Source organism: Hirundo rustica, chromosome 24, assembly GCF_015227805.2.
Source record: "Hirundo rustica isolate bHirRus1 chromosome 24, bHirRus1.pri.v3, whole genome shotgun sequence".
NCBI lineage: Eukaryota > Metazoa > Chordata > Aves > Passeriformes > Hirundinidae > Hirundo > Hirundo rustica.
Window position 1 is genome coordinate 4,047,248 of NC_053473.1, and position 22,742 is coordinate 4,069,989.

The following is a 22,742-nucleotide window of genomic DNA, read 5'->3' on the forward strand; positions in this document are numbered from 1 at the left end:
GGGCAGGACTGTGCTGGGGCTGGAGAGGACACGAGGCCAGGGATGTGGCTCCTGTCCCTGAGGGATTTGCTGTCCCCAGCTGTGTCCTCTTCACCTCTTGTCTGGTTCTGTATCCCGGTGGTGCTGCCTTCCCCCACCTCGATGGGAGGATTTTTAATCTGGGGACAACGGGGGGACGTCCCCTGGCTCGGTGCCCTGCCTGTGACAGCCCCTGTGACCCCGTGTCCTGCAGAGGGGGATCTCTGCCCGCCCAGGGACAGTTTGGGGACAGTTCTGTGTGTCCCTGTCTCACGGGAGGTGCGGGAGGAGGATGTGACCGGGTTGTGGAGGAGCGGTGCCGGGGGGCTCGGGGGCTGTGCTGTGGCTGCCCTGGGACAAAGGTGGCACCCAGAGGGTGGCACCCAGCCCGAGGTGGGCACCTCACCTGTGACCCCGTGCCAGAGCCCTCGGCTGGGGGTTTTTGGGGTCTCCCCTAAAAAAGCAGCTCCCAGTTTTCCGGGTGAGTCCTGCTCGGGCAGGGGACACGTGGGGAGCCAGGCGGGCACCAGGGACCTCGAGCCCTCACGGGACCGCAGGAGGGTGACAGCAGTTTGGAGAATCATTGATGAATAATTTTTAAGGATGTGGGTTATTTTTAGGAGGGGTGGAGGGAGCCCAGTTCCTGGGGATAACCCCTGGGATTTGCAGGGCGCTGTGTGTCCCACGGCAGTGGGAACCTGCCCGGGGCTTCCTTGGCCACCGAGCTGGAGCAGCAGCGGCCACCTGGGGGCCAGGACACCCTGAAGTTGGGCTTCAGGATCTCACCGTTCCCAGGAGGAAGCGCTGCCTGGGACGAGCAGGGATTCAGGACATGGATTCACCTCCCCCTTCCGCAGCTCTGTCCCAATCCCCGACCGGGATGTGCCGGATTTGGGAAGGCGCCGTGTCCCGCCGTGGCTGAGCTGTGGGGATGCCGCGGAGCCTGGACGGATCAGCACGACCTGGGAATGCCGAGCGTGACCCTGGAGCGATGCTGTGGGGTCAGATCCCTTCCCTGCGTGCCGGGCTGGCATCCAGAGGGACGCTGGAGCTGTGGGAGAGGTTTGCTGCTATCCCTGCGGGATCCGTCCGCTGCCTCCCGATCCCCCGTGGAAGAGCTGCAGACGGGGACGTTCCTGGGAAGAGGATGTGCTGGTGTCTGGACGTGGCTCATCCAGGTGACACCGAGAAGGGACCCCGGTGACCTCTTGACTTCGGCACGGGGTCCTGGTGGGAAGCGAGCCACGGGACGCTCCTGCCTCCGACACCTCAGATATTAAAGCAGCCCCCCGCTCCCCTCCGCGGGCAGCCAGCGGCATTCCCAGGGCGGGATCCCAGCGCAGCCCTGCCGAACACGCTGCTGCCCAGATCTCAGCAAAGCGCTGGAGAAACCTCCGGGCTCGTTCCCAGGCAAGCTGTCGGGAGCTGTGTTCCTGTGCGGGGCTGGGTCTGCTCCCTGGGGGTGGCAGGTGCCCAGAGAAACCAGGAGATGCCGAGGCCGGCCGTGGAGATGCCGAGCTGTGCGGGAACAAAATCAGGGAAGCTGTTTGGAAGCGTGGAGCTGGGCTCGGATCACGCTGCCTCCGGTCGGGATGCGAAGGAAAATGGACTTCAGACCAAGAGTTTGAAAATGCCCAAGGATAGTTCTTCCCCCCTGCTGCCTTTTTTTCTTCTCCCTCCTCGTGAGCAGCATCATTTCTGGATGGAAACCAGGCCTCTTCCTGCATAGGAATGGGATTTGCCGTGGAGAGCATCGGGGAGCGCATTAACCAGAGCCTTTTCCGGATGAATTTTTGCACAGACGTGACGGAGTCTGGGAAAACTTGTGGCATCCGAGTTCCTCCCTCCTGCTCCATAGGTACCATGCCTGTTTTTTCCTCCCCTCTGGATTATTTGAAGGCCAGGAGAGACTTTTAGCAACTTCCAGTCCGACTTCCCGCGAACTCAGCTGGAGAATTTTGCTCGGGGTGGGACGCGGGAGGCCGAGTCCCAGCCCTGGCATCGCTCCTCGTCCCATCCCGGAGTGTCCCTCACCTGCTCCGGGACATTTCCTCCTCCCTGGCTCCATCCTTGCCCTTTGCAGCCTCTCCTGAGGGGATGGGGCAGGGGAAGCTCCTGGAGTTTGGGGTTTATTTTGATTTCAGAGCTTCCCCCATCGCTCCCCTTTTCCAGGAGCTTTCACCTTCCTGGGGATTGAGTCGGGACGTTTTCCCCGTGTCCCTGCTCTTCCTCACTCCCACAGGGCAGTGTCCTTCATGCCTCCATCCGAGAGGAGGACCCCTCCTCTTCCTCAGGCATCCCAGGCGGGTGTGGGACCACCCTGGCTGTGAACGGGAGGCGCCGGGGAGATTCCGGCTGGAGCGTTCCGTCTGCTCCGGCTGGGACGAGGGCTCTGGGATGCTGCAGCAGGAATTCCAGGTGGGATTTGCACCCGGGGGATTTGTCCCCAGTCCTCGAGTGTGAGCCGGGCACTGGGCATGGGGGAGAGGCTTGAAGCGAGCCTGGATTTAACGGGGAGATGCTGGAAAAACCTTTGGAAAACTGCTGTGGGTGATGGGAACTGCTGGTAATTATTTTAATGGGATTTTGGGGGGGATTGTGCTGAAAACCTCATCCCAAACCCTAAACCCCTCATCCCGTGTGGGAGCGCAGAGCGATGGACGGGAGTTGTGCGTGGTGGGGATTTCACCTTGTCCCGTGGGCTTGTTTTCTTTTTTTTATTTTTTTTCCCCTGGGAGTTTGGAGTGTGTTTTTTTTTTTTCTTTTTTATTTTGTTCCCTCTGAATTTTTTTTCCCCGCCCTCTTCATTATCATTTTTGTTAATTAGATTGTGCCGGGGAGCTGTCTCTATTCAAAAGCAAAAAAAGCTCCGAGATTCGTTTTTCCAAAGTGCGGCTGCGTTCCGGGCGCCGGGAGAAGGACAGGGGAGGGGGGAGAGCGGAGATGCTTGAAAGAAATATAATATTTTTTTAAAAAAATAATTTCTTCATAAAGCTCTTTAAAAAGAAAACCCCGGGCCCCCTTCCCCCACCACGGCCACCTCCCCTCTTTTCTCCCCCCCCCCCCTAATTAAACGATTTGAATTTCCACGTTAACCGCTTGGTGCTTCCTCGGCGCCTCAGATGATTAGAAAGGGATATTCATTTATGCCTTTTAAACGCCGCCCCGATTAAAATCAGAGAGATTTTTTCCTTCATCAAAATCTAACATCCTTGAAAAATTAATTTGATGCCTCTTGTTATCAATTAATTGAATCTCGTTGGGAGAGAGGCTCGTGCGGCGGGTGGTTGGAGCCGGCCCTTCTGTTCTTAGTTGCTTTCCCCCCTCTCCGCTCCCTTCCGCTGCTTCCAAACACTGGGACATTATAAAACTCGGCCTTTTCTTTCTTTTTATTTTTTTTTTTAAATTTTATTTAAAATATATTATTTTTTTACTCGTCTCATAAAATAAAATAAATGAATAAAACTTGCGCTCTCTCTCTCTCCCCGCCCTCCTCCTCCATTCCCCCCGAGTTCCTCTCGGATGAAAGACCCTTTTTTCCCTTCCCTTTCTCTCATCCCTCTTTCCTATAACTTCCCAGAAAGGGGGAGAGAAAGAAAAGTTGGGGCTTTTTTAGCGATTTCTCGGCGGCCAAGGTCCGTCTTTCTTCCTTTCTTGAGCGGGGGATATTGGATATTTCATTTGAATCTCCCTTTTTTCAATTAAAAGTGCCCCGTTCCTTCTCTTCCAGCCGCTTCGTTCTCCTGCTCTGGCTCGGCAGCCGGAGAAGCGATTTTCCTTTCTTTAATATTTCAGCTCTTCCCCTGAGACGGGCTGCCTGCCTTATTTTTTTATTTTTTTTTTTTTTAATAGACTTTTTCTCCCTCTATTAAACTTTTCCAATCTTCGTCCCTTTATTTTTTTTTTCCCTTCCCACCTCTTTAAACAAAAAAAAAAAAAGAAAACAAAAAGAAAACAGAGAGGAAAAAGTTATAAAATGGGAAGAACTGGGTCATTCAGGAAGTTATTGGAATAACTTCAAAATTAGGCTTCGCTTTCACTCTCCTTGGAGTGGTTCTGCCTTTGGATGCAGTCTCTTCCCTGGTGGCTCCGTTATTGATGTCCAGTTGGGAATTTGGGGCTGGAGGCACTGGGGGATAACCTAGGTGAAAGCAGAGGGGTGGTTTTGGTTTTCTTTGAGGGGAAGGATCTGGGATGGGGATTTGGTGGGGGTGGTGAGGGTGCCCTAAGGGGTGATTTGGTGTCAGCACCCTGGTGTCACCTTCCCACTGTCCCCTCACTTCTTGTGCCCAGCTGGATTTGGGATCCGACAGGTGAGAGGCTCTTCCAGCCCCACCTGTCCCTGCTGAGGGGCTTCTCCTGCTCCTCTGTGCGGTCACCAAGGATTTTGAGGGCTGGGGACAGGGTGACCCTGATCCACGTGCAGAGCGGGTGTTTTGGGATGTTTAAATTCCCGTTCGGGTCGTGCTGGGCAGAAGGGAAGTGCAGGTTTTTAGGGGGATGAGAAATTAGGGGATGCAGGGCTGGACCTGGCAGTGCGGTGGCTGATGTAGCTCCATGGGGGCTTCCTGGATTTTGGGGTGTGCCCCCAGCCTTGCTCCCAGTGGGCATCCTGCAGGATTTGGGTCCTGGGCCTGCATCCTGACATGATGGGACACCAGGTACTGGTCTTGCATCCCAACCTCATGGGACACGGGTGCCAGACCTGCATCCCGACCCACTGGGACACAGGAGCTGGACCTGCACCCCAACCTGGTGGGGCACTGGTACCAAACTGGTACCAGACCTGCGTCCTGATCTGCTGGGACACAGGTGCTGGTCCTGCATTGCAGCCTTGTGGGACACCACGACACCAGGGACTCATCCTGCATCCCAGCCTGGTGGGACACAGGAATTGGACCTTCAACCCCACCTCATGGGGCACAGGTACCAAATGTGCATCCCAGCCTGGTGGGACACAGGTCTTGGACCTACATCCCAACCTGGTGGGGCTTGGGTACCAAATCTTCATCCTGACCCACTGGGACATGGGTACCAGACCTGCATCCTGACCTAATGGGACACCAGGAACTGGTCCTGCATCCCAACCTGGTGGGATACAGGTGCTGGACCTGCATCCTGACATGATGGGATGCAGGTATTGGGCCTGCAACCCCACTTGATGGGACACTGATACCAGACCTGCATCCCAACGTGGTGGGACACCAGGTACTGGATCTGCGTCTTGACTTGATGGGATGCAGATATTGGATCTGCATCCCAGCCTGGTGGGACACAGGTACTGGATCTGCATCCCAACCTGGTGGGACACAGGTACTGGATCTGCATCCCAGCTTGCTGGGACGTGGATGCCAGCCCTGCATCCCAGTCCAATGGGACATGGGTGCCAAACCTTCGTCCCGGGGCAGTGGCACGTGGGTACCAGACCCACATCCCGGCCCACCAGGACGCTCCCTCGCCCCGGCCGTGACCCGTGGTGGGTGCAGACACCAGCAGCACCCACCGAGGGGCCGCCCCGCCCAGGGTGCCCCGCGTCCCCACGTGTGGAGGCTCCGGAGCAGCGAGGTGGGAGCCCCCGTGCTCCACGTCACTATTTAATTAGATGCCCCTGATTAACAAAACTTGGCGTTCGGCTTCCTCCTGCCCTCATCTTTCCTGGCTCCGAATCAATGGCTTTGATATGCTAATTAGGGAGTAATTTAATTTCAAAAGGCCGCAATTAACAAGGGTGTTGTGGACATGCTGTAGTTAAGCGGCGTAATCTAATTTGCATTAGTAACAAGCAGGGACTAATTAGAAGCTTAATTAGACACTTAGACGGCTCTTGTGTTTACTTTCTTAATGAGATGGAGTGGGGTTCCTTTTTTTTTTTTTTCATCTTTTCAAGAGCACAGCGAGGGAAGGCAGGATGGAGCAGGATGGAGTAGGATGGAGCAGGATGGAGTAGGACGGAGTAGGACGGAGTAGGACGGAGTAGGATGGAGTAGGATGGAGCAGGACGGAGTAGGATGGAGCAGGACGGAGTAGGATGGAGTAGGATGGAGCAGGACGGAGTAGGATGGAGTAGGACGGAGTAGGATGGAGTAGGATGGAGCAGGACGGAGTAGGATGGAGCAGGATGGAGCAGGATGGAGTAGGACGGAGTAGGATGGAGTAGGATGGAGCAGAATGGAGCAGGACGGAGCAGGACGGAGCAGGATGGAGCAGGATGGAGTAGGACGGAGTAGGATGGAGTAGGATGGAGCAGAATGGAGCAGGACGGAGCAGGATGGAGCAGGATGGCGCAGGATGGAGCAGGACGGAGTAGGACAGAGTAGGATGGAGCAGGATGGAGCAGGATGGAGCAGGACGGAGTAGGATGGAGCAGAATGGAGCAGAATGGAGCAGGATGGAGCAGGACAGAGTAGGATGGAGCAGGACGGAGTAGGATGGAGCAGGTTGGAGCAGCAGCCCCGGTGCCCGGCACGCGCTCCGGGATGGAGCAGCAGCCTCGCTGTCCCAACACCGCCCTGGCCTCCTCCAGCCAGTCCCACACCCGCTCTGGGAGGGGTTTTGTACTCCTGGAAGCTCGGCAGGGAATGGGAGAGGTGCCAGGCGGGCATTGGTGTCCCTGGGAATGCCGGGTGTGGGGTGGGCACAGGATCTCCTGTGGCTGTGCTTGTGACGGCTCTGGAGAGCAAGGGATGCTCGCAGGGTGACAGGTTTTGGAGGGACTGGTGCTTGCCAGGAGCGATCCCAGGGCTTCCCATGTCGGTGTCCTCACACTCCCAGGTGCTCTCCAGCTCTCTGAGTGAGCTAATCCAAGGATCCCCGATTTTTGGGGGCTGTGGCCATCCCTGCTTGGTTTCCATAGAGCAGCAAAGGCTCCTCGCTGCTGCCAGTCCCAGGTGCGTGGCTGGGCTGGGCTGGCACCGAGGCAGGTGAGGAGAGCCAGCGGGTGAAGGTGAAGAGCCGGAGGTTGGCTCTTCCCAAAGAAGTTGCTGGGAGCGAGATGAAAGTGGGAGATGAAAGTGCGCAGAGGTGAGATCCCATTAAAGCGGTGCCTGGGCTTAGCCGGTCCCTGGTTCCTTAAATATCTTCTAATTTACAGTAATGCTCCGGATTCCCTTCAGCTCCCCCAGACTTTTATTTTAATCCCCTTTCCACATTTCCATGTGTTTATGTGTTAATTAAAGGGTAAAAAGGCACTCTCGGAGCAATCCCGGGCTGCTGCTTCTCTTCCAGCCGAAGCCTTTCAGGATTAGCAGCCGCTTCCTAAAGCCTCGCGGTGCCGGAGCAGGACGGGCAGGTTGCTCAACTTTCCGTAGCCGGGAGCAGATCCAGTGCCTGGGATTCAGCTTTCCCGAGCCCTCTTCTCCTTCCAGCTGTGCAGGGGAGCATCCTGCGGATTTCTGAGGATTTGGGGGGGATTTTCTGGGTCCGTGCTCCTTCAGGATCCGCCGGTACCTGGGGGAGAGGCCGCCTGCTCCCATCCACGTCCTGGCGAGGCTGGAGCTGGGAGGAAGGCTCTGGAATACTGCTTTGGGACTGGGATGTGGTGGGAAGGGTGGAAAGAGCCTCTGGAAGGTCTCAGTGTCGGTTTGTGTTGTGTCACCTGTGCTGTTCCAGCTTGTGGAGATGTGTTGGGAGAGTTTTCCAGCGGTGTTTCCCGCTGTTTTTCCTCATCCTTCCCTCCTGGGTGATGGATTAGGAGCTCTTGGAGTTTGTGGCTGGGGAAACCCAGGGCAGGATCACTCACCGTGGTCGGGGGTGGGGACTCGAGGACAGGGACAGCAGACACTGGGTCTGTGCGGGGCCCACCAAGGGCAGCCCAAAATTACGGAGCTTCCGCGGGTTGCGGTGCCGAGGATAATGAAAAATAGGGAAAGCTGCAGAAATTGGTGTTGGCGCAGTGGTTTCTGAGGAGCTCGTGGTGTGGCTGTGGCTGTTCCAGCAGGTCCTGAGGGCTGGGAAATGCCATTGAATTTCCACGTCCACGGAATCAGGTGGAGCGGTGGCGTCGCTTCGGACGGGTCTGGATGGCCCAAAATTCCTTGGGAGCTTTTTGCGGGGGGGATATCACTGCTTCATCTTCTCGTGCTGCTCCTAAAATCACACATCCATTGCTTTGACTCCGTGGTTTTGGTCACCTCCGTGTTCATCCTGCCCTTCCGGAAGGCTCCGCGGCGGTGCCAGGCTCCCCGGCAGGGCACGCACGTGGCGTTCCCACGGGAATCGCGGCACACGCGGTGGGAGCTGCGTCCCCGGCGCCTGCTCCAGCCCCTCCCTCCCAGCCAAGCTCCGGGCATCCATCAGCCTGTTAATTGCGCTAATTAGAGAGTGCGGAGGTGTTAATTGGAAAACTCTGGGATCGCGCCTGTTTGCGGGAGGGATGGATGTCAATAAACCGGGATTGATGACTGGGATGGCGCGTGCTCCGCGCGGGGTTGCGGCGAGTCGGGGGATGTCAAGGAAATGTTACTGCTCAGATGAAGCAATTGTTAATTAAAAGCCACGGTAATTAATACACCCTCGTTGCCATATGGTCCTGCCGAAGGCAGGGGGATTCGTTGCTCCGTTTGTGATTCTCCGTTTCCTTCCCTTTGTCCTGTGGAAGGTGCGTGGTCGGATAAAAGGGGGGAACAAAAAAGGCAGAGCGGTGGTTCAGCAGCGGAGCTGGGGAGTCTGAAATGGTAATTAATGGTAATTAACGATCCATTTGTGCAGCCTCTGTTGCTGTTGCCGTTGGAGGCGGCTCCTCCTTCCCCTTTTAACCAAACCCACCCTTTCCCACTGGATGTGGGTGTTGTTGGATCTTCCCGCTGGCTGTCTGGACACCGTCCCTGCCTCTCTGCCTGGGGGAAGGTCTGATCCTGCTGAGCCCCTCCGGATGCCGCGTGCGGAGAATCCCTGGAATACTGCTTGTGTCTGAACGGCGGGGGGTGAGCAGCAGGAGCTGGGATGCTGCGGATCCCTCCCGGCTCTGTGCAGGGCTGCACGTGTGCTCCGGCATCGTTCGGCTCTTCCCAGTGATTCCGGATCCGTCCTGCCTGGAAAAGCGCTTGTTCCTAATTTAAATCCACTTCATAACCTCGCAGACACCGGCTCCGTTTTTATTTCCCTCCCCCCCTCCACCGCCTTTATTTTTTTTTTTTTCTTTAAGGTTTTGTAAAACTTTTTATAGGAATGGAAATATTTCCATTATTATGATGATGACTTTCTTTTATGACTTCCCTCGCGGTGTTGTCGGGATCCCAGACACTCCAGCATCCCAGAGGGGTTTGGGAACGGGAAGTGGAGTTTTACAGGACTTGGAGAGGGAGCTCAGCTGGCCCGGTGTCCCCAGCTCCGGGAATCACCCAGGCTGCAGGAATCTGCTCCAGCATCCCGCCTCTGGCAGGGGCTGGAACCACCAGAGCGAGCCCACGGCTCCTCCACCAGCAGAGATTTCCTCCTAATTCCCAACAGTTAAACTCCGGTTTATGCCTGAAGCCAGGAAAGTTTTATATCCTTTCCAAAACTGGTTTTTTCCCTTTTTTTTACTTTTTTTCTTTTTTTCCCCTTTTTTTTTGCCTTTTTTATACTTCCTGTTATAACTGTGGATATTCCTGTTCTCCGTGTAAAAGTCAAATCCCTGCTTGAATCCTGACGGGTTTCTGGCCCTGGTGATGCCGTTTGAGTGTCAGACACGAAGCGTTCCCCACGGGGCCTCGTGGATTTCAGAGGGAAAATGGGAATGGGAGCAGCAATAACTTCAGATTTGTGAACTTGAAGTCATTGCAATTCAAGGTGGGGAAGGAAAAAACATCGTTTTAAGGCAAAAGGTGAGGGGTTTATTCCAGATTTTTGCTCCTAGCGCAGCATCCTGTGAGCATCCCATCCTTGGGAAGCTGCTCCAACCACGCCGTGCTCCAGCCGATCCCAAATCCCAATAATCCCCTTAACCTTGAGCTGTCCCACAGCCACCGGTGTGTCACCCCCAGAGCCTGGGACAGTGGGAGGGAGCCTGGAGCTCCCCTTGGGAATGGATGTCACTCATATCCCCTGCGGAAATGACTTTTGAAATGCAGATAATCTCCAACATGCAAATGAGCAGCTCGCTGCTCCCTGTTTAATATGAATGATCAGCCCCTGAATAGCGATTATTACACGCCACATTTCAGCAATTATGTTGTTCCTGGTTTGTCTCGCTGCCTTTTGGGGTGTGGAGGGGGGAAATAGGGAAAAAAAAAAAGAAAAGAGAGAGGGGAAGGAGAAAGGGAGGTGGTGTTTTTTTCATCCCATCCCTCTGGTTTTGTTCCCGTCTTGTTACAAACTCGGCGAGCGGTGCCGGGTGAGTGCTGAGCCCGTGCTGGTGGGATGGAGGGGTGTGGAACTAAAACTGCTTTTCCATGGAGGAAAACGTGTTGGGAGGGAGGGAGGGAGGGAGAGACCCTCGCTGCCGGGTGGATTCCGCGCTGCCGCTTTTCTGCGTCAGGGCTGGATGTGGCACCAGCTGGACGTGGCAGAGACCAGTGCTGGGTGTGCTGGTCCTGTTTCCTCCAGTGCCAGCCCAAATCCAGGAGTTTCTCCCAGAAAAAGGCACCCTCAGCTTCACAACCACCAACCTGCCGTTCATCCAAGTGTCACTGGGCAAAGACTGGGAGAAAAAAAGGATTTTCCAATCCGTGTGCCGCCGTGCTCTCGTTTCCACATCCCAGGCCTGCCTGGGTTCCTTTGGGTTTCCTCAGCCTGGCACCTTCTGCCAGGTGGTTTTTCCTGCTGGGAAGTGGTGGTTTGCTGGGAGATGAAGCACTTGGAGAGAACGTTTTGACTTTGTTAGGATTTTCAGGGTGGAATCCGAGGTGCAGGTTCCCCTTTGCTCGGTGTGGAGCTTTGGCTGTGCTCTCACCGTGAAATACTTCAGGATTTGGGGAAAACCGACGGATTCCTGGAGTTCTGTGCCTCACACCAGGCTCAGGGAAAGCTGGAATTGTGGGTTTTCCTAAGGAATTGGTTGCACTTGCTTCGCATGGGGACGTGCAGCATGTTTGTAGCAGCTTCACATTTATTTTTTGGGGGGTGAATCGAGCACAGCTAAAACCCAAGAGGGTCCGACATCCCGTCCCACTGGGATCAGGGATCTCAGCCCCCGTTCTCAGGCTCTTCTCCCCCCTTCTTTAGGTCCTGCTAGCGAGTCATGATGGTTGAATCTGCCTCGGAGACGATCCGCTCCACGCCCTCGGCGCAGAACGGGGTGAGCAGCCTCAGCAACCAGCCCGATGGTGGCGGCGGCGGCAGCGGGGGCGGCCCCGGGGGCGGCAGCCGCGACGGAGCCGCCGGAGCTGAGGCCAACGGAGAGATGAGCCCCGTGGAGCTCCTGCACTTCCAGCAGCAGCAGGTAGGACGGGCAACCTGCTCCTTCCAACCTGCTCCTTCCAACCTGCTCCTTCCAACCTGCTCCTTCCAACCTGCTCCTTCCAGCCCGCTCCTTCCAACCTGTTCCTTCCAACCTGCTCCTTCCAACCTGCTCCTTCCAGGCTGTTCGTTCCAACCTGCTCCTTCCAACCTGCTCCTTCCAACCTGCTCCTTCCAGCCCGCTCCTTCCAACCTGTTCCTTCCAGCCCGCTCCTTCCAACCTGTTCCTTCCAACCTGTTCCTTCCAGCCCGCTCCTTCCAACCTGTTCCTTCCAACCTGTTCCTTCCAACCTGCTCCTTCCAACCTGCTCCTTCCAGGCTGTTTGTTCCAGCCTGCTCCTTCCAACCTGCTCCTTCCAACCTGCTCCTTCCAGGCTGTTCGTTCCAACCTGCTCCTTCCAGCCTCTTCCTTCCAGCCACTTCCTTCCAACCTCTTCCTTCCAGCCTCTTCCTTCCAACCTGTTCCTTTCAGCCTCTTCCTTCCAACCTGCTCCTTCCAACCTGCTCCTTCCAGGCTGTTCGCTCCAATCTGTTCGTTCCAACCTGCTCCTTCCAACCTGTTCCTTCCAGCCTCTTCCTTCCAACCTCTTCCTTCCAGCCTCTTCCTTCCAACCTGTTCCTTCCAACCTCTTCCTTCCAACCTGTTCCTTCCAACCTGTTCCTTCCAACCTGTTCCAGCCTCTTCCTTCCAGCCTGTCTGATACGAGGCAGCGGGGTCCTTCGAGGATGTGGTCTGGGGACAGCACCGGGTTTTCCCCACTTTGTCCTCGGGGTTGCGTTCCAGCAGGTTTTGGCCGTTCCTGGTCGAGCTGGGGTGCAGGTGCTGCCCCAAAACCCCACGTCCCTTGGGAAGCAGAGCCCGTCCATCCCTGCGGCTCGTGGGCTGGAGTTCGCTGGTTTTGGGGGAAGGTCCTGCCTGCTCTGCCCCCATCAGTCTGAGGGGCTGAGACACCAAAACCCTTGGCTGTAACACCAGCGGCAGGGGCTCCCGGAGAGGATTTTGGTCGTCCAGGAGCTGCTTCCCCATTCCCAGGGGCTGCTGGAGGTTGAACCTCACCCACATGGCCCAGGACACGTGTGACAGTGACACGTGTGTGCAGCGGCTCTGTGTGTCCCGTCTCAGCCCTGGGGACGTGCCTGCAGCTTACCTTTCCAAACAAACTTTGGCAAAAAACCCCATCAATTTCCCTGCTCAGCTACTAAATAAGGCAATGATCCCTCTCCTCGTACGGAGATCGCCTCCCTGAGCCATAAATTCCGGCGTGAAAGCTGTAAAAAATTGCTGTGTCTGATACTTTAGTGGGGAGTGCTGTAAATCCATTACCTGGATAACAGGCGTTCCGCACGCCGCTAAGCCCCTGCTCCCCGCATCCAAAGGGTAATCATGCGTGTAATGCCGCCGCCAGTGCCCCTCCGAGGGGCTGCCCGCTCTCCCTCCCGGAATTCCAGCGGATAACGGGAGATCCGTGCTCCCCCCCAGCCCAAAAGATGCAAATCGCGGCTGTGAAACGGGGATCTCCTCCAGAAAATCGGGTTTTCCGTCCTCGCGGATGCTCCCGGTGAGCGCCGATGTTGGATTTCACCCCCCTGGTGTTCCTCCTGGCGGGAAGCTGGCTGGCACACGGGATTGTTAAAGCTGGGGGTTTGGTGGACTTCCAAAAAAACCAAGTGACACCTCCAGCGACAGCACTTGGGGAAGGGAGAGGACCTATCCCCGGGGATTATCCATCTTCCTGCTTCGGGGAGCAGGCTGAGCACCAGCTGGGGTCAGGAATAAATGTCCCCACAGCGGGAGTTTTGGACAATTAGGTGCTTGATGGAGGCTCTGCTCCATCCCCGGGAGCATCCAGCATTCTCGCCGGGTTCTCGGACGGCTGGGCTCTTCCCGTGTGCTCACTCCCTCATCCCGGAGCGTCAGCGCTCAATCCTCATTCTTGAACTTCATGAAATTCCCCCAAGAAACATCGGGAAGCCTGCGGGGCTGGGAGCCCACGTCTCGTCCTGGTGGGCCTAAAGCTCCGTGGCTGTGGGAGCTGGGAGCTCGTGCTCCCATTTTTGGCTGGATTTGACCTTTTCCAGTGCCTGTGACCTCGCTGCTTTTACAAGGGTGAAGCCAAACAGGTCCTTGCAGAAGATTTTTGGGATAAAGCTCCTCTCCAAGGGCGCTGTCTCGAGGTGGGTGGGATACTGAGGCGATGGGGGTGTTGTGGGGCGCTCAGGCACTTCGTTTTGGGGTGTCCCCACAGCAAGGGGAGGTGGATGTGTGGCAGCTGACACAGACTCACCCAGCTCTGCTCCACTGTGGAGCGCAGCATTCCCTTCACCATCCTCATCCATCCATCCATCCATCCCAATCCACGCCACTTCCGAGCATCCCGGAGAGCCTGGAAGGGGAGAGGCGCTGGGGTGGGGAAAGGGCATCCCCCTCCCCTTCCTCCCTCCTCCCTCCCTCCCTCTCCCGCAGCCCCGGGGGGCTGGCGCTGGGGTTAAATCCCTGGATTTCAATGCTCGGGATGGGGCTGAAAAGCCTCAATAGCGCGCGCCCGCTTTGTGCCGGGGCCGGCGGAGGGGAGAGGTCATGGGGGGCACCGGGGGCAGCCCCCGGCCCGGGACCCCTCCCCACCGTTGCTGTGGGAACGTGGAGGGACCTCCGGCGCTGCCGGGCTCCGAAGGGATCCGCCAGCCCCCCACCCCGCCAGGCTGGATCCCCCCGGAATTCCCGGCGGAGGAAGGAAATGAGGGCACTGGGGTGATGGGGGTGGCACACCCCTGGGGGTTTTTAGGGGAGTGGGAATAGCGAGCGCCGCTCGGCCACGATTTGGGGTTTTCCGGGGATTTTTTTTTGTTTTATTGCTGAGTTCCTGCAAAAAAATCCCAGCTTTTAGCCAGCAGCTGGTGTTTAAATCCATGAGGTGCAGAGAGCTGGGGTCGCTGCAGGGTTTGGGGTGCAGGGGATGGAGGGAAAGAATGGAAAGGGGATCCTTGGAGGCACGGCAGGAGTTGAATACGGAGAACCCAAATCCGTGCAAACCTCGTGGAGCAGGGATGTCCTGGGAGAAGCAAGGGGACAATCCCCGAGTCTGGCACCCTACAGGAGCTCCATCCAGCTCTCAATCCGTGGAAAAGGAGCCAGCTGGAAAATCCAGCTGCTCTGGCGTTGTTTGGGGTTGTTTCATGGTGCAAAAAAATACCTAAAAAATCGCGGTGTGCTGCAGGCGGACGGCAAAGAACCGGGGAGGAAAAAACAAAAATCATGTTTTGGAGAAGGAGCGAAAGGGACTTTTTTGGGAGTTGGGGAAGGGTGTGGAGGGGGAGGAGAGGCACTTTGCTGCCCTGGGAGAGATACCATTCCATAAAACATGTGATCACATCTCAAATATATTGTGTAATCCTCTATTATTAGGGTATTTAAGATAAAAACGAGGCCGGAGCACTTAAATGAAACTCATCTCTCTCTTCACTTCCCTGATTCATATTTAATATTTCACTGAGGACAAATGCAGGAGCTGTTTTTCCTTTTCTTTTTCCCCTTTTATTCCCCTTGTTTTCCCCCCTTTTTTCCCTCTTTTTTCCCCCCTTTTTTCTTGGTTTTGTTTTTCCCTTTTCCCCCCTCTTTTTTTCCTCTTTTCCCCCTTTTTTTCCTTTCCCCCCCATCCCCCTTTTTCCTCCCCTTTCCCCCTATTTTTTCCCTCTTTTTTTCCCCTTTTCCCCCCTTTTTTCCATGGGGTGGGATAGTCAGGAGTGTGTTCCTTGTGCTCTGAATTAGTGGGGTTGGGTTTAACCCCTCTCCTGTGAGGACTGAGGAGTCAGGAGCCCAGGAATAAAGTCCAGGAGCACTGGAGCAGGGGCAGAACAGCTGGGGCTGGGCCACAGACACAGAGCTGGGTGTAAAAAGGACTTTGTTTTTTTTTTTAAATTTTCCTGTGAGGAATTGTCTCTTTTTTTTTTTTGTTTAGTTTTTTGGTTCATTTGGATCTCTTGGAGCCATTTGGTTCTGGTTAAGCGAGGCCAGGGCTGGGCTGGTGGAAGTGCTCCTCAATATGGCATCATTTACTGTTAATATCCAGCTAAAAATATCCCCGTGTGTTGTTTTAATGGCTCTAATTCTGGAATGTGACGATGTCATTTTTATGAGGTTAGTGTAAAAAATCTTCCTTTTTTTTTTTTTTTTTTTTTTTTTTTATTTATTCCCCCCGTTTTTTTTCTCAGCCCTTCCCAACCTCTTCCCACCCTCCAAAAGGATCGGAGGGAAAAGGGAAGATAAAAAATTCCCTTCCTCCCTCTTTCCATGCAAAGTTCTTGCTTTAATGGAATTTTTCAGGTGTTTTTTTCTATTTTTGGAAGGTAAAACACCATATGAAGCTCTGATCCAGGTGGAAAACCCCTCAGCTGATTTTGGGCAGCTCTTTCCCAGCTGGAGCATCCAGGCTGGAATTAAAAACTCCATCCTCATAGAGTGAAATATCTGGTGAATTAGGCACTTTCAAATCCCCCAGGCAAGATTTTCCTTTGTCCTGGGATTTTTTTGGGTTGATTTTTTTGGGGGGGGGAAAGGCTCTGACTCTTCCTTTTAGGATGACCCGTGGATGTCTCCACGCTCTCCAAACTTCTTTTTGGAGCTCTTGACTCATTTCTTCCCAATCAGGAGGCCTCAGGGAGGCTCTGCCGGGACAGGTTTTGAGGAGGAACAGGCAGGGATGAGGATTAATCCCGCATTAATCCAAGGTGTGGTGTGAGGCAGCCGCCCTGGATGGGCTGGGAGCTGCTCCCTCTTCTCCCTGGGCTCTTCCAGGGCTGCCGCCAGGTGTTTCCTCGTGGCACAAAGGGCAGTTTGTGGTGTTTACCGTGGCCAAAATCTGCCTTTCCTGGGGTCTGGAGAAGCATCCAGAACATCCAGGGGTGGATGTGTGGAGTCCTGGATGTGGAAAAATCAGGGAAATCATGATTAGGAGCGGGGAAAATCAGGCTAATCCTCAAGCAGGCTGGGTGGAAGTTGGAAAAAGGGGCTGCTCCTCTGCTGGAGGATGTCTGGAATTGGGGGTGGTGCAGAGAACTGGAGGGATTTGGGGTCTGAGGGGAGGAATGAGCATCCCTGGGGGGAATTCCTGGGAGCAGGAACGCCTCTGGTGCTGTGGGAGCAGGTCCTGGCAGGGTGGGATCAATCCCAGCATGGTTGGGCTGTTCATTGAGCCCTTCCCAGCACACAGCTTCCAGCATCTCCCACCTGTCCCTGCAATCCCAGGTGTGTTCCACATCCCAAGGGAGTTCTGAGCCTCCCCCAGCAGTGTCCAGTCCCCATCCTCTCCCTCATCCTGGAATGTGCTGCTCTTGGGGAGGGCAGAGCCAAACCCTGGCTGTGTGTGAGACACTGCAAGCGTTTTCTGGGATCATTTGGTGATCAGAGGGAGTCCGACACCAGGAATTCATTCCCGGTTCGGGGTGATGTGCCGATGACTCCTGCCTAACGCCGGGCTGTGGGATATGGGCTGATTTTTATCTATAAATAATTTTCCCTCTGGTTCACAGAGGTAAAAATCCCACAGGGAATCTCTTCCTTCTGCTTCCCACCTCAAAACTCTTCCTTCTGCTTCCCACCTCAAAACTCTTCCTTCTGCTTCCGACCTCCTCAGCCCTCTCAGTGACACTTCCCTATGGAAAAACTTCATCCCCCCAGCACTGGGCTGCTCCTCCTGCCCTGTGTAGGCAACAAATGCAGCTGGCAGGTGGCTCTGCATCCCGAAATTCCATCCTGGCTGCTCCACATGCCCTGCAACAGGTTTCCATCGCTGTCTGCAGGCTCGGGCTGGGCTGGGGACAGAGGGAGGGAGGGGGCAGCTCCAGAGAGGCCCCCATGTGCAATTGTGAGGCCATGTCGAGGGTTTTTTTTTTTTCCCCCCTGTAAATCTTTGTAATTTCGTGCTTCAGAGCACACCAAAGTGAGGGAGCCAGCGGGGAGTGAATTAAATTCCCCCCTGAGAGGCGGCGCGGTGGGGCCGGGCCGGGCGGGCACCCCGGGCCAGCCAGGCCTCGGCTTTGGGAACAGAAATTCCGGGAGAAGTCTCGTCCAGCGCTTTTCCAGCTGGAATTCTGCTCCTGAAGCTTTTCCCTCTGGGTTTTCCATCCCTGCTGCTGCGCTGATTTTTGCCAGCCCGGGACCAGGGACTGTCCTGGCCGGGTCTCGTCTGTGAGATGGTGCTTGCAAACGCGGCAGGAATTGCACATGGAGAGGCCAAATCCATGCAAAACTCTGCTAAAAGACACTTGGAAAAGCAGCTGAAGCTCAGGGATTTGCCGTGGGGATGTGGGATGCAGCCCAGTGCTCCAGCACCATCCTGGGCCTGGCGCCGAGCTGCTGCCGAGTGGATTCCTGCACCTTGGCTTTTAACTGGAATTACTGTTTTCATTTCCAAAAGTAATTAAAATATCAGATCCTGAGCTGTCATAACTGTCACGGGGTTTTTGTTGTTCGCATTACCGATGCACATCTATCCCTGGTAATAACAGGGAAAATAAAATGCCCGTGGAGAAACATTGGGGCTGAGGCAGCTCCGGGATCTGGACCACGGGATTTTTCCATCAGTGATTCCCAGCGGTGAATTGCTGTGTTTGTCCTCAAGGGTCTGAGTTTTTAATTGTTTGGATAAAGGAAGTTTGGGAGTTATTGCTTGGGCATTTTTGGGGGTGCTCAGTGGCCATGGGTGCACCATCCTGGGATGCAGCTCTGGAATAGGAAATCAAGATCCATTTATTTATGAAATTCCACAGGTTTTGATCTTCTTGGAACTGTCTGGTTCGTGTGATGGTGACAAATACAGCCGTGGGTGCCCAGTGCTGTGTCTGGAGTGTTTGGTTTGGGCCCCCTGCTATGAAATTACAATTTCTTTATAAAGTAATTCAGCCTCCAACTGGAAATTCCTTCTCATTTTCTACGTGCCCTTGCAGCGCCTGTCCAGCTGCACAGAGCAGATCAGGTGGATTTTCCACCTGGGAGTGGATCTGGGAGGGTGGGGAAGGAAGGTGGAGACTTTTCAGAAATGTGCCCAAAAAGCCCTAGAAGGAAGGAAGGAAGGAAAAGAATCCTTGTAAAGCAGAAAAAAGGAGCAAACATGTCTGGGAGCACTGGGTTGTTTTCCTCAGAGCTTTACTCCTTTTCCTGGCTCCCCAGCTCTTTTTCTCAGCTCACACTCACTCCTCTCTCCTCCTCATCTCTTCACAGGATTTTCCTTCATTTCCCCTGTTTTCTCCAGCTGCCCACAGTGCTGGGCATGGCTGTGCTGTACCTGTGTTTTTCACAAGTGCATTTTATCCGTTTCTGTTGGTTTTTCCCTATTTCTGTGGGATTCCCAGTGAAACACCTTCATCCCTGTAAAAAACTTGACGAAACTCATCACTTTCTCTAGGCAAACCCCCCTAAAAACAATCAGGTTTCACGGTGGTCACTTGTGTGGGTTGCTGAGCACCTTCTGGATCACCACCAAATCCCCTGGGACACGATCCTGGATTGATTCAGGCTGGGATCCTGCACTTGGCTTCATCCAAACCTGCCCGGTGACTGGAACTTTGTGCTGCTCCAGTGCCACCATCCAATCAATAAATTTAAATTAATACACACAGTGGCTTTGGGTACAAGGGACGGCAGCAGGAAGGTGGTGGTGGCTCTGGAATAAATCAACCAATCTGGAATAAATCTGGGTGGCTGTGGCAGGGCTGGGGTTTGGGAATGACCCTTGTGACGTGGGAATGCTGGACCTGGTGGGGATTTTTGGAAGAGGACAGGATTGTCCCCCACGGGTGCTGGGAGAGCGGTGGTCTCCAGTGGGATGCACTGGTCAAACTGGTGTGGCAGGAGGGAGCGTCGGGGAGCACTGCCCTTCTCGTGCATCAAACCCATCCCGTGAATGAAATCCGGGGAGAAGCAGCCGGAGCTGGAGGAGGAGGAGGAGGAGGAGGAGGGAGCCTTCCTCGTGCCCACCCCTGTGTCTCTCTTGCAGGCTCTGCAGGTGGCTCGGCAGTTCCTGCTGCAGCAGGCCACGGGGCTCAGCTCCCCCAGCAGCAACGAGGGCAAGCAGCCGGCGGTGCAGGTGAGCCCCGAGGACGTGCGAGTGTCCCCTGCCACCCCCCTCCCGGGAAGGGCACAAACCCCTGTCACCTCCATGGCCAGAGTTAAATCCTCTGGAGACCTCCAGAAGTTTCTTGGGGAGGTTTTTTTTTGGTGGGTGTGTATGTGTGGGAATGGGAAGGGAGGGCGCCGTGTGTCATCGCTTTTTGGGACGGTGTTTAGGACGTAGAGTTTCCCGGGGTTGGAGCATCCCAGGATGGATGCTGGGTGCTGTGAGGGTGGCCCAGGGCTGGAAAAGGGAACAATCCTTTGGGCTGGAGCGAGGGCAGGTCCTCCAGGATGGGACAGAGGCCCAGCTGGGATGGGGACTTTGGCACTTGGCAGGAAAATGGGCTTTGGGTGGGCACTTCCTGCTCCTGTATGGATGGGGAACCTCCCCTTCTCTGCCGAAGGAGAAGGACAGAAAATGGGCAGGAGAGGGGTGAAATCTGGAGAGACGGGGAGGCAGGGAGAAGCAAAGCCCAAGCGATGGGAAGTGACAATTTAAATAGCTGTGCGGAGGGGCTCTCCCTTCAGGCTAATTAAATTTATCGGAGAACAGCAGGTTACCTTATTAGAGCCACGTGGGTTTAATTAACAAAGGAAAGTAATTAGCACAAGCGCTCTCGGAGCTGGAGGTCCTGCCTGTGCCAGGCTGAGCCGGGTGGCAGCGGGAGCCGGGCTGGGATGGGCAATCCTGGGATCCTCTCCTGGCTTGGAGTGCCAGGGCACGGCTGAGCCATCCAGCAGCAAATCCCAAGGGCTGCCGGGGGTCAGGAGAGCCCAGAACCCCCCGGGCTGGGAGGCAGCAGCTGGGTGGGAGCAGTGGGAATTAGTCAGGGCTCCTACGGCACAAACAGGCGGCTTTTTCCAGCGGTGCCGGCAGGAAGGAAATGCAGTCACTGCATGGAAAATGTCTGCAGAGGACAAAGGCGGCGAGGGTGAAGTCAGATTCCGGTAACCGGCGCCTCGCTCCCCTCCGTGGGTGTGTGTCCCTGCACTCCTCCTCCTCCTCCTGCTGCTGCTTACCCCTCCTTGCTCTGCCTGGTATTCCCGGCTGGATGCAGCCGAACATCCCGTCCTCCCCTTCCCTGCTGCTCCCCAGCCTCCCCTCCCTGCCTGCCTGCCCATCTGGCCAGCGGCTTTTGCCGGAGTGAACTGGATCTCCTTCCTCTCTCTCTCTCTCTCCCTCCCTCCTTCCCCTCCTCCCTTTTTTTTCTCTCTCCGTGTTGCAAAAAGGACTTGTGAAAGTTGTAGACGTGAGTCAGAAATAGCTCATAACTCAGCAGCGCCCGGCAATCCCTCCCCCCGCGGCCCCGCCGGCAGCTGGAGCGGGATCTGACCGAGGGGAGATAGGGGATTAAGCAGACTCCTTTGAAAGGAAGTTTATCTAAGGCACGGTGGTGTGGATGAGACTGGCCAGGACGGCTGCAAGAGGAGGAGGAGGAGGAAGGCCGGGTCCCAGCACAGCCCTCCTTGGCTTGGAGGCAGCGGGAAGCGCGGCAGGATGGGAATGTTTGGGGATTGGGGTGTCCTTGGGGTGCCAGCCTGGCTCCCTGCCTGTGGATGTGTGGCCCCCTGAGCCTGGGAGTGGATTTCCACATCCATGGGGAATTTTGTCTCCCCTCGGCTCCGTGCCAGCCGGCTCCTGGCCCCCAATCCAGGGGGAATGAGCAGGAGGGTCCCGGTGTTGGCAGGGAGAGCAGGAGACCCCCCGTGTTTGCCCACGCCGTGCACTCTCCTTGTCATCCCGCTGATGGGGCTGGGGTGTTTGTGGGGCACCAAGCCAGCGGGAATATTAATGACATTCCCGACAGCCTGTGCTTAAAAACAACCAGGGAGCTGCTGGGCTCAGCAGCATCTTCTTGGAGTAGGGACCCTCTTCCTACACATGCTTGGAGGTGTGTGTGGAGAGTCTCCCGTTGTCGCTCCAATTACAGCTGCAGGAAAGGGAAAAAAAACCCAAAAGCCCATCTTTGTGTGTTCTAAAACATTTCAAAATCGGTTTATTCCTTTACAACTTTAAAACTCCTGGAAACTTGGTGGGCGCTGACAGAATGTTGCTTTTGGGGGCTTTTGGTGTTGCAGGGCGCTGTCGTCCTGGGAGCAGCAGATCCCCCTGGGATCCTGCTGGGATCCAGCAAAGCCCATGGAAGGAGGCGCTGGAAAAGCAACACCCCGAGTTGTCAGTGCTGCTTTGGAGACACCAGGGAATGATGGGGTGTCCTTTTGGGGTGCCCTCAGAGCTGGGGGTCTCCCAGTCTGTGCCAGGATCGAGTGTCTGGAAGGGGAGAGGGGCTGGAGGGCGCCCGGGGAAGGGAGGAGAGGAGTTTGGAGCAAACTGCGGGAAATTGCTTTTCTTTTGTCTGCTGCAGCGGGGAGGGCAGCGGAGCAGAAAAGTGTATTTTGTTGATTTGAAACTTGAGTGAAATGGGTAATGAAGACAGATCAATACCAGCCCTTCTGCGTTCCCTCTCCGGGAAAAAAAAAATATAATAATAAAAAAAATCCAGCAGCCCATCCGCCTGGGCTCGCGACGAGGTTTCTCCGTTTGAACTTGGAGCATCCCCGTCTGTCCCTGCTCCATCCCAAAGCCCCCAGCTCTGCCAGCCTGCTGCCACTGTCGCCATCCCACTCTGGGATCGGTGGTTTGGGTTCAGAGAGGAGCAAAGTCACGTTAGTCCCTGCAGAGTCACGGGTGTGAGAGCTGTGCCAGGCCCCGTGCCCACGCAGGGACCCTGCCGGGGGACTCGCTGAGGAGGGGGCTCAGAGCTGTCACCTCTGCTGCCACTGTCCCCAAGCAGCCACTGGAGCCCAGCCAGCTGTGACTGGGGCCTCCCCAGCGGGAAGGCTGCGCTAACGAGGATGTGTTAATGAGGATGCTCTAACGAGGATACACGTTGGGCTGAACACGCCGGGGATTGATTCTTCCTTTTCTTCACACGGAGATGAACATCAGGGCCTGGTGTCCTCCACGCTGGTGTCCCCTCACCTCCTCACCCTGCTGCCACCCCACCCAGGGCACTCCAGCCTTTGGTGCTGGGGCTGTTCAGAGTGTTCCTAAAATTGTTCCTGAAACCACGCACAGCCTCAAAACCCAGCCTGGCACGTGGGGCCGAGCTTCCTTTCTCCCCTGGGCAGATTTTAGTGCCTTGTCTCATCCCAGCCTGGTGAGGTCCAGAGGTGGCGCAGCAGCGTTTGGGTGGCCCTGTGCCACCCCTCGGGGTTTGTAAGCCGTGGCTGGGGTCAC

At 55.6% G+C, this 22,742-nt stretch overlaps 1 protein-coding gene across 2 annotated transcripts in view; it reads left to right on the forward strand.

Annotated features, from left to right (window-relative positions):
• Positions 1-22,742, forward strand: part of FOXP4 (forkhead box P4) — a 59,199-nt gene that overhangs the window by 8,696 nt on the left and 27,761 nt on the right. For both annotated transcript variants that reach the window (XM_040085779.2, XM_040085780.2), the window contains exons 2-3: positions 11,161-11,377; positions 19,386-19,475. In XM_040085779.2, coding sequence (XP_039941713.1) covers positions 11,177-11,377; positions 19,386-19,475 — 291 coding nt within the window. In that variant the 5' untranslated portion in view covers positions 11,161-11,176. The remainder of the gene's footprint in view (positions 1-11,160; positions 11,378-19,385; positions 19,476-22,742) is intronic.